Source organism: Tachypleus tridentatus, chromosome 5 (assembly GCF_004210375.1).
Source record: "Tachypleus tridentatus isolate NWPU-2018 chromosome 5, ASM421037v1, whole genome shotgun sequence".
Taxonomy (NCBI): Eukaryota; Metazoa; Arthropoda; class Merostomata; order Xiphosura; family Limulidae; genus Tachypleus; species Tachypleus tridentatus.
In genome coordinates, this window is record NC_134829.1 from 43,524,587 (window position 1) to 43,540,539 (window position 15,953).

General features: G+C 35.4%; 1 protein-coding gene across 2 annotated transcripts in view; it reads left to right on the plus strand.

The window, feature by feature from the left end:
* Positions 1 to 15,953, plus strand: part of LOC143251034 (DDB1- and CUL4-associated factor 11-like) — a 43,847-nt gene that overhangs the window by 11,011 nt on the left and 16,883 nt on the right. For both annotated transcript variants that reach the window (XM_076502320.1, XM_076502321.1), the window contains exons 7-14: positions 7,456 to 7,558; positions 7,943 to 7,986; positions 8,205 to 8,328; positions 8,465 to 8,522; positions 8,886 to 8,978; positions 11,768 to 11,860; positions 12,543 to 12,632; positions 15,490 to 15,553. In XM_076502320.1, the coding sequence (XP_076358435.1) occupies positions 7,456 to 7,558; positions 7,943 to 7,986; positions 8,205 to 8,328; positions 8,465 to 8,522; positions 8,886 to 8,978; positions 11,768 to 11,860; positions 12,543 to 12,632; positions 15,490 to 15,553 (669 nt within the window). The remainder of the gene's footprint in view (positions 1 to 7,455; positions 7,559 to 7,942; positions 7,987 to 8,204; positions 8,329 to 8,464; positions 8,523 to 8,885; positions 8,979 to 11,767; positions 11,861 to 12,542; positions 12,633 to 15,489; positions 15,554 to 15,953) is intronic.

The window sequence follows — 15,953 nt, forward strand, 5'->3', positions numbered from 1 at the left end:
AAATATTCCAGCTCAACACACTTGGTAAATTATATCAACATATTAAATCTAGTTACGAACATGTTTAAAAGCTGTTTATACAAGGAGAGATGTGTTGTATCATTCACATAGATTTAATGGATACTTCACTGATCATTGCATTATCTTCTATTCTGTTTTACATATAAAATTATCTACATTTTCTGGCAATAGATTAGTTACTTCATTACTATAACGTAATTGTATAGGATGGCCATAATGTCATAGGTAGGAAATGGTACAATGTACGAAAGTGAATAGTGGAAAAAATGATCATCAGCACATTGTAGATGCCACCCACTGGTACAATGGTAAGTCCATGGATTTACAATACTAAAATCGGGGGTTTGATTCTCCTTGGTAGACTCAGCAGATAGCTTGATGTGGCTTTGCCATAAGAAAACGGTACAATGTACGAAAGTGAATAGTGGAAAAAATTATCACCAGCACATTGTAGACGTCCTCCATTGGTACAACGGTAAGTCTATGGATTTACTTCAGTAAAATCAGGGGTTTGATTCCCCTTGGTGGCTCCTCGGAGTGGATTCCTGTATGTGGTGAGGGGACCTCCCAGGGAAGGTTCTGTTCTGTCTGGTTAACTCCTCTGGGATCTAAACATCCACCCACATGTTTGCCGTGAAGAGGAGGAGAGGATCCTGGTGGTTCAGGGGTCCAACCCCAACGCACCACTTTGGCCTTGAATTCCTGTAGACGGGTGGCCTTTGGGTGACCCCCTTGGGTCAATCGGCTGGTCCACTTGGGCTGGAGTCAACCAAGTATTAATGTTGGAAGTTCTCAACAGGTGTTGTGGACATTGTGTCTGATGCTATTGTTTGGGTATAGTGTTCACAAAACCCTTGCATGACATTGTAGTGCATCCCTTCGTAGGGCTTCATGGTGGGTGGGGTCAGTGGGTACCGATTTTTTTTTTCCTATGGATTCTCCTGTGAAAAATTTAAATAAAATGGTGAAAAACAGTCAATAGGTAAACGACCACGTCTTGAAAACTCTGAGCAGCAATCTTCAACATCTGTGACACACATACCTCATTTTCTTATATTACATTATTTCAGAAAAACCTTTAGGGCAAATGTCCCCTTTTTTTTTTATTCAGAAGGGACTAGAGGGACTTGCTGGCTCTCAAAGGTCAGTGAAGAAACTGTTCTGAAGACATGTTGGTTGAAACATCCACATCCCAACACAGTGAACTCCTGTTGCGTTCAAAGGCAATTGGGAATATACCTATAGAGGTTACACCTCATGCTACTTTGAATTCATCATGAGGAGTTATTATTGAGAGGGATTTAAAGAACGTCCCTGAGTCAGAGATTCTGGTTGGTTTCTCTACTCAAGGAGTTTCTGCAGTGAGGTGCATCTTCACTCACAAAGATGGAGTTACACTGCCGACAAATATCCTCATTTTGACATTTACATCACCACATGCACCTGCCACCATCAAGGCAGGTTATCTAAATTGCAGGGTATGGCCGTACATTTCAAACCATCTCCGATGTTTCCAGTGTCAGAGGTTCGGCCACTCAAAGACTTCATGTCATGGTTCCCTGACATGTGCTCTTTGTGGTGGCAAGGACCACAATGTCTATGAGTGTGATACGGACCCACATTGTGTCAACTGCAATGGTTCTCACCCTTCCCACTTTTGTTCTTGCCCTAAATGGTTGGAGGAAAAAAGAGGTGCAGCATTTGAAAACGACTCATAACATTAGTTTTCCTGAGGCTTGGAAATTGCTGTTTGCCACTTCATCTCAGACATATCCTGCTGTACTTCATTCCACAACTACAGTGGGAGTCCATACAGATCTCTCTGTGCTTCCAGGAGAATTGTTTTCAAAACAAATGAAAAGCCTTTTGACCTCCATCGTTAAAAAGGTTGATGAATCAACTTCTACACCCATCTCTGTTCCTCCCATGCATTCGAACAAACCCAAGATCCACATCCTTTGGTTTCAAATACAGGCATTTCTTCAGATACATCTTTTTCTCTTACCCCAAGATGCAAAACAATCATTCGTTTGCATCCTCAGTCACTGGAATCCCCTTCCAACAACAAAGACCTGCCCCATCGACCCAGGGCAGGATCCATGGAGGTCGATAGGCCTTCTCTGAATAAGTACAGTAAGGAAAAAAAAGACATGGTCATAAACAGAAGGGTTCTCCAGCCACTTCATTTACCCGTCATTAAAAATGGCCACCTTGAAAGAATGGAACTGTCGAGGTTTACGTTCTAATCTTGATGACATCAAAACACTAATTGCTTCCTACCATCTTGTATGTCTTTCCTTACAAGAAACATTTCTGAAACCTACCGATACAGTCATTTTTCGGCAGTTTTCTCTGTACAGAAATGACAGGCTGTGTGATGGACAAGTACATGGAGGGGTGGCACTGTTGGTTGATCAGCATGTGCCCACCCTGTCTTTGTCACCCAACACACCCTTAGAGGCTGTAGCCATTCGTGTTTCCTTGAGTCATACCATCACTGTTTGTTCTCTCTACCTGTCACCTGGACTTTAATGGACATCATCCCCTCTGGAGAAGTGCTGTTATTGATAGGAGGGGTCACTCTGTAGAGCGTAACGTTCTCTGATCATAATCTTTCTCTTTTCAGTACTGATTCTTCCACTTATTTTCATGCACCTAGTCAGTCCTTTACTGCTATTGATCTCTCGGTTTGCTCCTCTTCATTATTCTCCCATTTTTCATGGAGGGTTGACAATAATCCACTAGGCAGTGATCATTTTCCTATCCTTTTGAGAGAGACTGGCTGTGGTTGATGCCACCCTACCTGTGTGCCTCAGTGGAAGCTGCATCAGGTAGACTGGTCCACTTTCACTGCTCTCACAGAACTTGATCCTGCCATCATCAGTCAGCCATCAATAGACTGTGTGGCAGTGGTAACTGACTGTATTATATAAGCAGCTGCTCAATGTATTCCTAAAACCTCGACACATTTTCCACAATATCCTCATCAGTGGTGGAATCCTGCCTGTCACATGGTACAGAAGGCTCAAAAATGGGCCTGGAATACTTTCCGTAGACATCCCACGTTTTCAAACTGCATCGCTTTCCAATGGGCCCGTGCACATGTTAGGTGGGTAAGACGTCAAAGCCAGAAGGAATCTTGTATTAAGTTCACAACTATCATATCTTCTACCACAAACTTCAAAGTCATATGGGACAGGGTTCGAAAGGTCAGTGGGCACTACAGTTCTGTCCCCCCTCTCGATCTTACTCTCTGATGGCCAAGGGGTACCTGATGTCCGGAGCATTGCCAATACTCTAGGTGAAAGCTTTTGCTGGGTATCTAGCACTTCTGCTTGTTCCTCCACCTTCTTGGCCATCAAGACTTAGGCAGAGCATTCATCTCTTTCCTTTAAAACTGACTGTCTCTCTGACTATAATTGTTACTATACACTAGTGAAACTGAAAATGGCCTTTCATCAGTCTGGTGGTACATCTGTTGGACCTGATGATGTACACTGTGACATGCTGTGCTCTCTCTTTCCTGCTATTCTTGATATTCTAATTGTTTTTAACCGGATCTGGCAGGAGAATGTTTTTCCTAATGCCTGGCGCAAGGCTATTATCTTACCTTTCTCTAAGCCTGGGAAAGATCCCAAGATTCCTTCAAACTATCGTCCAATTGCTTTGAAGAGCTGTCTCTGTAAGACCTTAGAAAGGATGGTTAATGCTCATCTTGTTTGGTTCCTCAAATAAAACAACCTTCTCTCACCCACCCAGTGTGGGTTCCGACGACATCACTCCATCACAGACCACCTAATTCCACTTGAAACATCAATTAGAGAAGCCTTTCTCAAATGACGACATCTTGTATCAATATTCTTTGACATTGAGAAGGCTTATGACACAACATGGAGGTATGTCATTTGGCAAAACCTCCATACATATGGGTTATGTGGCCATTTACCCATGCTTATTAAAAATGTTTAATGGACAGAAGATTCAAAGTTCGTGTAGGTTCGACACTTTCCTGTTCTTTTCTACAGTTACTTGGGGTTCCTCAGGGCTGTGTTTTGACTGTCATACTTTTTAGTATAAAGATTAATGCTATCACTGAACAACTCCCTCTCACTGTTGCAAACGGGCTCTATGTTGATGACTTTCACATCTCGTGTCAGTCGTCGAACATGAGATATATTGAGCAGCAACTACAAACTGCCCTCGATCGTGTACTGAAGTGGAACGCAGCGAACGGCTTTAATTTCTCTCTCTCTAAAATCGTTTGCATGCACTTTTGCTGCCAACGTGGTATTCACCCTGATCCTGAACTCCAAAGTTTTGCTGACAGTGGTTCCTGAGACCAAGTTCTTGTGGCTTATCTTTGACCGTAAGCTGACCTTTATACCACACTTAAAGCAGCTACGGGTCAAATGCATAGGAGCACTGAACATCCTCCGTGTCCTCTCTACCACCAGTTGTGGAGCAGATCGATGTCCCATGTTGAAGATATATTGTGCTCTTATTTGATTAAAACTCGACTATGGATCACTGGTCTATGGCTCTGCCAGACCCTTGGCCTTAAAGATGCTGGACCCCATTTATCATCAAGGACTTCGACTCTGCACTGGGGCTTTCCGCACCTCCCCAATTCAGAGTTTATACGTAGAATCTCATGAACCTTCTCTGCACCTTTGTCGTTTGCAACTGTCTTTACTATATTCTTCGAAACTTCATCCCTAACCAAAGCATCCCACCTGGGGATGTGTTTTTCTTCCTCGGTGGGCCGTACTTTTTCAGAACAAACGATTCGCCATTACTCCTTTTAGCCTTCTTGTCCAGGTGCAGTTGGATGAATTGGGTCTGTCCTTGGATAACATTGCAGAATCCACTGGTCAGCCCATCCCACTATGGCTTATTACTGTCCCCAAATGTGACCTTTCTTTAAGTCATCTGAATATTTTTTGAACAATCTTTCCATTCCAATTTATATGGATAGTTCCAAATCAGGTAACTCTGTGGGCTCTGCCATGGTTTGGTGTGGTTTGGTGGTTGCTTGCAGAATCCCCTCTTCAGTTTCTGTGTTCACTGCTGACTGTACACCATTTCTCTTGCCCTGAATCATATTGAAGCTAAGCAGTACTCAAACTGCACAATTTATACTGACTAGCTTAGTTCTCTACTGGCCCTGGAATCGCTTCACGTTGGTTCACACCCTGTTCTCGCTGATATTCAAAACCGACTGGCTCATTTCTCATTAACATCTACTTCTATCCAGTTTTTCTGGATACCAGGCCACATTGGTATTCGCACGAACGAGCTTGCAGACATGGCAACTAAATCTATCTGCTCTGGCACTATCACCACTGTGCCTGTTCCATGCATGGACTATGGTTCTGTATTCAAAGCTCGGCTCCGTGCCAGCTGGCAGTCAACTTGGAATGAGCAACGTGACAACAAGCTTCCTTAAATAAAACCCTATATTGCATTTTGGCCGTCTAGCTTCCATAAGGTTCGGAAGGAGGAAGTTGTTCTAACTAGACTACGCATTGGTCACAGTTTTTTAACTCATTGTTTTCTTTTATCTGGAACTGATGCACCAGTGTGTAGTTTGTGTAACACTCAAATCACTGTAAGCCACATTTTACTTTCTTGCCATTGTTACGACTCTCAACGACGGCACTATTTTGAACATGTTCTGTTCCAAGTTTTGTCCATAACTTTAGACAGTGTTATTGGTAACAGTGACACTGTCCACCTTGATAAAGTTTTTAGTTTTTTAATGGCCATTAATCTTTTTAATGTCATTTAAGTGTTTTATATTTATTCATTACACCTTTTTAATTGTGGTTCTTTTTTTAGAGTCGTAATCTCTCTAGTTTGATTTGAAATTGGAAAATGGCCATTACGTTAAATAACTCGACACCAGGACTGGAAAGGCCAACTTCAGGTGACTAACTCTGCTGTTTGAACTATCCGTTAGTCATCCTGGCGAGTTGTTATTACAATTTTGCTGCATGTCTTTTAACACTTTTATAACTTTACTTTTTAATACTGGCCGTAATGACACATAACCTGGAACCAGGGCTGGAAAGGTCAACTTCAGGTGACTGACGGTGGTTCTTGTACTTACCTGTTAGTCTTCCTGGCAGGTTATGATCATTACCATTATGCTACAGAAAGTTCTTTACAACTTATCTTACTCTGCTTTCTCTCTTAACATTGTAGACTAGGTGTCAACATTGGTTTTGTGCTTTTTCTGTTTTTAAATGCTGTTTTGTTTTACCTTCATTTCCTTTTATGAATTTTACTACATTTATTTTTACCTTTTTACCAGAAATTTGGCACAGATAGCCTAACTGCTTTGTGCCATAAAACACTAAATCACTCAATCAACCCCTTGGTGGACTCAGCAGACAGCTCAATGTGGCTTTGCTATAAGAAAACGCACATGCATGCATGCACACACACACACACACGTTGCAGACAAAATGAGTTAATATAATGAAACTAATAAATGTTGCCATCAGGATACATAATTATAGCTATAATTTGCATAATAAAGTTTGAAGTAATCTGAAATTGCTTGGATGATGGCTTCAAGAATTGGGGCTAAGACTACAAGAGGAAACAGATCTCAGCCCAGCAGATATCTGGGTATGGAATCACTTCAGGATGCAGTCCAACAAACAGTTGCCAGCATTCTTTGGGATATATGGCAGTCTGGTATTTTTAATGCTAATCTCTTCAATGAAGACATCTTATTGGACAGATTGAAAAGGTTCTACGGAAGTGTCTTTCAAGGTGTCTCTTTATTGGCTGATCATGGCTTTCTCGTTTGGAATACTATGTACAGTATGTTCTCTTCAGCTAAGAATCCTATTGACTTACTAGAAATGGGTCAGAGGAAGGCTACTAGGATGGTTCAGAGGATGGAAAATTATTATGGAGGACCAGTAATGGTTATGTTCTTGCATTGTATTGTGAAGATAATAAAATGGGAGGATACAATTTAAGATTTGGAAAAAAAGATAGACTAGACTCCAGTTGAGACAGTTTTAATTTCCTAACATAATGATTAACTAAAGGAGTAAGTCATCTTCATCTGTAATGGAGGCTGTGACATTTACTTTTGTGAAATTTAATAGGAGAATTTGCGATTTTCTGAAAAAAGAAGAGTGGATTCAAATTTATATTTTTTTTAAAGACTAGGTACACAAGGACAGCTTTGACAGACCAAATAGTTTCCTTGTTGCCTGTATGTTATGATACACCTCCGATTTCCCATTCATAGAATTTTCAGCTGTGACACTGCATGAAGTCGAAGGACTTTTTGGCTATCTTGTATATTGTATAAGCTAACTTAACTTATAAATGTCTAAAGAATTTTCTGATAATCTAAAGTCCTTGGTTCTTGTGAGTATAATAGTGACAATAAGCATGTTTCTTCTTGAACAGATGGTAATATTAGAATATATGATACAAGTACGGGGTACTTCAAGTTAAAGAAGGTTGTACCAGCTCAAGACGTTGGATGGAGCATATTAGACACAGCTGTTAGGTAAAGAATATTTTCACTGTTTAGTGCTATGACTAAGTGCTAGCTATCAGTAATTGTTGACATATTATACTTCAAAAATGAGTTCTGTTAGTAATTATTAATTAATGACATTTTACCGTAACTGAGTAAAGTGTTAATATAAGTAATTATTTATATAAGATTATTTGTTTCAGGAATGTATAGTAGAAGTGATTATTAACTAACTGTTTTAATGTGTGCAATGTATTCTGATAGTAATTATTATTACAATACTATATTATATTTGCCGAAAGTACTTGTTAACGCCATAGGGATTTATTAGTGCAAAACTCAGTTTATTTTGTAAATGTAAGATCATTATTTTTTGGGTTTTTTAAGTGACTTTGCTTTTCCTTCCACTTTTAGTCCAGATGGACAACACTTTATCTATTCAAGCTGGTCAGAATACAGTAAGTTTAATTTTATTTTGTGTAAATATGACTTCCAGAGCAATTGATATTAAGAGATAAATATTAATTGTTATATTCTAAATTACTGTTGGGCATATTGTGCCAAAAATAGAAGTTAAAAGAGTCTGTAGATTGTTATTTTTGTAAATTACCTGCTAGTAGCAGTATGTTTCAAAAAGACAATAGTACAAAATATTTGTTTTTATTTTGTTTTCCAGTTCACATATGTAACATACATGGAGAATATGAGACACATGAAGCTTTAGTTTTGTCACCAGAAGATCGTCGATTCTGTATATTTTCACTACGCTTTTCCCAAGATGGTAGAGAGATTCTTGGAGGGTAAGCAATGTATTGTTTGTGTGAAAGAATGTACCATTTTTTATGCAATTGTAAAGAAATCTTTTAGTACTACACAGAATGGTGGTCCATGTATATATTAGTATCTAAGAGCAAATCACTTTTAACTTACTTCCAGAGCCAATGATGAATGCATATACGTTTATGACCGAGATTTGAATAAAAGATCGTTGAAGGTGAGCTAACTTTATTTTACCAGAACATGTTAATCGAAGTGACGTAACACAGTATTTTTAAAGTTTGATATATGTTTGCAGTTTATTTTAACTAAATGGATAATTCTGTTAGATAACCTGAGGAAGTCAGTATGTGACAAATTATTAATTGAACCATTACATTGTTTAATTGAAAAAACTAGTTTAAATGCAAATAAATGCTGTGTAGTCTTATTTCCTTATTTGCATATATTCATTACGCAAGTCACCTTGTCTGACAGAGAAAGATTTGCTTTTGTGTTAATTTCCTTGCTCGCAGGCTGTTTAAAATAAATTTTCCTATTGCCATGATTTATAATACATTGTTTAAACTTTTCATGTTAGATCAGGTCCCACGAAGATGATGTCAACAGTGTCGCATTTGCAGATTCCACATCGCACATTCTGTTTAGTGGTGGTGATGATGGATTATGCAAGGTATAGTTATAGTTACTGAAACACTATTTTAATGTGTAATTTAAAACAATTTCTAATGAATAGTTAATAATTGGGTAAAAATATATTCTACAGAATAGTTTTTAATATGTTACTGAGTATTAGGTTTCAATGGATTACTGAGTATCAGGTTTTAGCATTCTTGAGAAGCAACAAAATAATTGTTGATTTTAAACATTTTGTACAGGCTGTAATTAGGTTTTTGGTAGTCTGCACAGCTTGATGTAGGTAGAACATTCAATTCATTAACGTGTTTTTTCCTCAGATTTTGTCTCTATACCTGAATTCACATGCATGAACACACACACACACACACAGATGTATGTTTATCTATAAAACCAAAACACAGAAGTTCCATTTGTGAATACATATATTTCTCTTTCTCATATATATAGATATATGTGTATGTTGTATGTGCATGTGTGCATGCTTTGTTATATGTATAAACATGTGCGAGATTTAAAACTAAGTATCACTTCAGATAGCTTGAACGGATCTTATTTGAAATCTGAGAAGTTACATAATGTTTTGTCAGTTGTACGTGAATCAGAATTGCAAATGTTTTGTCAATGATCAGTGCTTCAAAGATGTGCACAAATCAGAAGTGCAAATGTTTTGTCAATAATCAGTGCTTCAAAGATGTGCACAAATCAGAATTGCAAATGTTTTGTCAATGATCAATCCTTGAAGGTATTTGTGAACCAAAGAAATTTTGTATTGGGTCAAGTGTTACTTGAACCTGACGACGACTGAAGAAGGTTAAAACGTTGTTCACTCCTCTACATAAAATTTCTCAACCCATACCAGCAGTTTTTACATATATTGTTGGATATCCTCTTAGCTTGGAGAGGAAGGAGGGTATTCACACGAGGTCGGAACAGAGCAGTAAGCCACAAGTTACACAGATATTAAATGTAAACATTTGCTAGTATGTAAAAATAAGATCTTATGTTTTCATAAACCTGCTCCTTAGTAGTAAACTTTAATAATGCTTTTGTCATATGTAAAATCTAATGAACATTTCTTTATTGTATTTTGATTTGGAGAATTTCCTTGTTTTGATTTACACACAGTTTTTTTCCCTTATTGTACTCTGCCCATGTATTTGCAATGACAATCTCTTCTTTTAAATCTAGCACTCTTGTCACACCAAACTTCCCTATTTTGACAACCAAAACTTCAACTCGTAACCAATTACCTCAACATCAGTGACTATCTATAATCCATCATTCCCTGTCATTGTATTCATTGAACAAGAATATCATGCTTATCACATGTGCTTTATCTCTCTTACTGAAATAAAACTATTCTTAAATTCATCACAGTGAGAGAAAAATGGCAAAAATAACATAATCAAAAACTTTTCACACAATATATTAAATCCCTTAGCTGCCTTTCACAATGTATACGTATTATTCAGATACTGTTTGTCAATCTCGAAATCAGAAACTAAAATTATTTTCGAAAAAGATGTGTGTTGCTGCCTCCTGAAAATGACAGGCCAATAAGTCTATTCCAGTATACTAGGTAAACTAATGGAAACATTTTATCCAACAAACTAATTCACTATTTAGTATATTACTGGTCTGTCACTTAGTGAGGTTTGTTGAATAAATCTATCAAGGCTTTGATTGCAATCATTCAAAAATAGCAACTTTTTTGGTGTAAAACAGACTTTCAATATAGTGTAGCATAATTATCTTAAATATGAACCAAATACAAACACAATTTCTGTTCCCATCATCAGATGGCATTTTAGTTTTATTATAAGCAGAATTGCTAAAGTAGAAGGCAATAACATATCTAATGCATTCTGTTGAAACTGGAAGTCCCTCATGGCTTTGTCCTTAGTCTGCCATTATACTTTCTCTTTGTCAATGATATCTTGCTCCCACATCCCTTTCCCAGAATGCCAGGTAGATTAATTGGCACCTGGCTCATGATAGCAGGTTTTTCTCTAGGCACTCTGATTTCCTCCTTCAAAATAAGATCTTTGGCATTAATAACTATATCCAAGCTCCTCTGAAAAGAGCCATCTACCACTAAGTCCTTTTGACTCATTTGGCTTCATTTTTCTTCATAATTTTAGTTTATAGTCATAAACTGATGTTTTGTGTTTAAACATATTCTGTTCAAGAAAATCTGGAACTTATGTGCTTGGTCCTGCCTTTCATTGCTTATTTCACTGTCACTTCTAACTGGCATCATAGCCTCATAATATCAACAATAACATGTGCTCCACCTTGAGTTAGAAATGATGTTTACTTTACTTTCCCTATTGGCTTGAGACTCCATCTGCTTTGGCTCTATACACCTCACTTTATACAGTTCACCAAACTCTTTAAACCCAGAGGCTAAATCATGTCATTCTATTTTGGCTAATACTATGAACAGGCATATACAGAATAAACCAAAGTTTCTAAACATCCAGGGTTATATTTCAGACCTCATTTCCCTTGGAGCCTAAAAGTTTAAAATCTAACTTCCTGCTAAGTATTTTGGTTTGCTTTGAAATGAAGTAAGATTTTTTATCTAAATATTTGACAATAATGTTTTGGAGTGGAAGTCATTTAATTGCATGTTCTGTCTTATGCATTACTGACAATTTTAGGGTATAGGTTTACAATTCTGCACACACACCCTTTTAAGTATTTGAATTGTTTCAGTAAACTAGGAAACAATTATTTTCATGATTTAATAGTAGAATTCATTAAAATCCACTTGTATAATATAGATGTATATAAAAGAAACGTACTGAATATATATTACAGGTGTGGGATCGGCGAACCTTGAATGAGGATTGCCCTCGACCAGTTGGAATTTTAGCTGGCCACATAGATGGAATAACTTATATAGATCCAAAGGTTAAACATTTTGAAATTTTTTTTACCATTATATTTTATTAAACTATTTTATGTCTTGAAATTTATTTAATTGGACTAACATTTGCAGTGTTATTTTATAAAATGTAAATATAATTATTGTAATAAGTCATAGATATTAGTAAAATTTTAATATTAGTAATTTTTCACATCAGTGTTATCAAATGAAATTGGAGTAAAGCAAAATTTGTTTTAGTCTACAGGATTTGAAATGTTTTTATGAAACATTTTGCTTCATCAGTGTTTATGTACTTCACTTTATTTCTTTAGTCTGGAAAACAGAAGATATTAGATAATTTGTAGGCTTAGAGTCAGTTTCTCTCATCTTTTAGCAGCAGCTAGGCTCTTCAATAATCATTATTATTAACGTAACCTAAGCTTTATTATTATAATTATTATTATTATTGTAATTTTTCATTCAAATAACTTCAACATTTGAATTGTTGGTGCGTTTAAGACACAAAAATATGTATTTAAAGCCAAAATTTTTACTATATACCCACTGGGATGCAAAGTTAGTCATGAATACATTAGTGAGTTGAATTTGACTAAATCTCCTACATAATAATTAAATCTAATTTATGTGTTTTAAAATATTGTGACAGTGTCGTAAATAATAGGGTTACTTTTATTTTAGTGATGTTTTTAACGATTGTTATTATAGGGAGATGGTCGACATTTAATTACAAACTCAAAAGATCAGACTATCAAGTTATGGGATATGAGAGCTTTCTCTTCCCAGGAATCTGCTAAGGTAAAGTATTCAGGTTGACTATAGATATTACAGAACTACAGAGTGAGGTGATTTTTTTTTTTTTTTCGGTTGGCTTCAAAATTCATTTATATATGGAAATTGTGATTTTTATTAAGTTGTTCTCAGTGAGACACTTGTATGCTCTTTACAAAATAACTAGCAGTTGCTTCTAATTACCATGGCAAATGGCATGTTAGTTTATAATTTAAATATATAAGAATTTGACCAATAAAAGAGAGGTCATGATGTGTACATAAAATGGAAGTGCCTATGAAAACTGGTAATACTGTCTATATTTGTAGTTTTGCAACAGTACAGGCAGTAATGTATAGATGTTTATAGTGAAGTATTAACAACTATATGTAATGAATGAACTTACCATTGGCTTTATTAAGATTAAATAGATAATTCATCAGTTGCTGAGCAGAGATCTTAATTTGATTATCTGTACTAGATTCATTGTGCTATTGGTTTTTTTGCTTTATTAAAATATGAAAAAAAAATCCCTTTTCTAATCATTTATTTACTTTTAAAGAGGCCCGGCATGGCCAGGTGGTTAAGGGACTCGACTTATAATTCGAGGGTCGCCATTTCAGCCACAGTGGTGTTATAATATGACAGTCAATCCCACTATTTGTTGGTAAAAGAGTGACCCAAGAGTTAGCAGTGAGTGGTGATGACTAGCTGCCTTCCCTCTAGTCTCGCATTTCTAAATTAGGGATAGCTAGTGCAGATAGCCCTCGTGTAACTTTGCACGAGATTCAAAGCAAATACTTTTAAAGAAATCAAACAGTTATAAAATTATACTCTAAAAAAAGGTACTTAGTGTCAGCCAGTCAAGTGAATGTGTGCTTTTATGGTTGTTTAATAATCTTAACTAGGCTAATTTTTTTTAAGGAAATATACCCTTGAATATATTTTTAACATAAATATCTGTTACTTCCAAAGGTAGACAACATGAGACTAATAAATATTATTTTAAAATTAGTTAATTTGGCATACTTACCAGTAAAATGTATTTCCTCTAAATATAGTACTCATTTACATTTAATAAACAAAAATCAATAGCACAGATGAGTTCTTTAATTAAAATCTGTACTACTAATTTAAAGATAAAATAAGAGAGGTACAATTTATTGGTAAATCAAGTAAGATGTGTATCTACTATAGTATGCTTAGTTATGTTTTGATTAAATTTAAATTACTGGTTTGATAAAGAAAAGCTTGGGTGGAACATTGTTTTCAAAATTCTTTAAATTATTAGGAAGACAATATTTTTAATTACCAAAGGTATGACTTTAATTTGCACTAGAAGATATTATTTATATATAAATATACATGTAAAGTTTCAAAGTTTTCTTCCTAAAAATCTCAAATAGAAATAATACAATCATGCTACATTTACATAGTTACATATAATATGAACAAATTTCATATCTCAATATAAAACTGTATTTACCTTTATTTAGGATACCATTACTTGTCATTTAACATGCTTTACAGGATGAAAAACTGTCTTTATGAGGATGTAATTTTTTATCATTTTCTTTGCTTGAAATAATTATGTACTTTTAAGTCATTTGTTTTCCAGAGATCTCAAGTACATTTAATTTGAAAATTGCATTTGGGCTCGATGTCTTTGTTTGTAACAATCAGATGGATGTTTTTGTTTGTGACCGTCAGATGGATGTTTTTGTTTGTGACCGTCAGATGGATGTCTTTGTTTGTAACAATCAGATGGATGTCTTTGTTTGTAACAATCAGATGGATGTCTTTGTTTGTAACAATCAGATGGATGTTTTTGTTTGTAACAATCAGATGGATGTTTTTGTTTGTGACCGTCAGATGGATGTCTTTGTTTGTAACAATCAGATGGATGTTTTTGTTTGTGACCGTCAGATGTTTCTGACAGTTTTCTCTACATGGTATGTTTATCTCTCAGTATTAGAAACACACAAATTATCATATATGAGCATGAACTGTGGCAACAAGTTGTACTTTAGATAAGTTTGGGAACAGACCTGTAAAATGGATAATAGTTTTTTGTTTGTTATTGATCAGGGAAGTGATTATGGAACTAAGTTTTGAGTGATCGGGTAATAATAATAATAAAAAAAAAGATAAAAGTAAATAACAGATCTGTTACTACTAGAGATGAAATGTAGCTTGTGTTAAATACAAGCAATTTTTTTATAGTCCAAATAAAATATGAGAGGTACTGGATGGAATAAACTTAGAGGTAATATATGCCTTTAAAAAAAAATTGAGAAATGGTTCCAAGCTGTCATTATATTTCCGGCTTCTGTGTTCTGTGAGAGGTAGATATCCAGGTAAATTATGCAACTAAAAACACTAACAGATACATAAAAATATTTGATTGGTCAAGTAAGAGCTGTGATAGAAGATACATCACTAAGTCATGAGGTAAGATATAATCAACTGAAATATGAGTCAAGACAAAATGAAGTTGGTAAATAAATGTTATATAAGGTTTTATAAATTGAAAACTAGCTCAAATTAAAAATGTTTATACACTGTGAAAGTATACATTAATATTTACACAACAACAAATTATAAATATTAAATAAAAATACAACCATTTGTAATTATAGAAATTAGAAAAACAAACTAAAATCAGTTTTCGTGCACAAACTTGCTTTGCTGAATCTACCAATAGAACACGCTAAGAAATACCAATACAATAAGAAGGTAATTGTTATCAGTTTACCAGCTAGCACAAGCTATAAAATTGTAAGTACTAATAAAGTAAGGTAACCTTTAAGTACAGTATGTATGTGTACTTATAAACCAATCAATTATATGACCAGAATGTGCTTCCTTGATTGTTTTCCTACAGGCAGCTAGAACTATTGTCTCTTCACAAAATTGGGATTACAGGTGGCAGAGAATTCCCAGAAAATGTAAGTAACAACAGCAGTATGATAATTTATTTTTATTTATTGTTGTAAATTAATATCAAGTTGTTTTAGAAGTAGCTGAAAATTGATGCTCTGTTAATTATATAGTTTCTGAATGTTAATTGAATATTTTTTAGCAATTTATTTTCAGTACAGTGCTTTACATTTGTGATGTAGTTTGTCAGGAAGGTGTGCACGAGATATTATTCACTGTTCTTAAATTATGAATATCAAAAATACTTTTCTGAGCTATGTTTTTGATCTAGATATTTCTAGAAAGTCTTATAGCTAGAAGGATGTTTAATGTATTATGATAGATATGGCCTTAATTACTAGAATCTTCTTGAAAGGTTAGAAAACTATATAAACCAACCAAAAAGAAAAGTTAATTAAGCTGAATTAG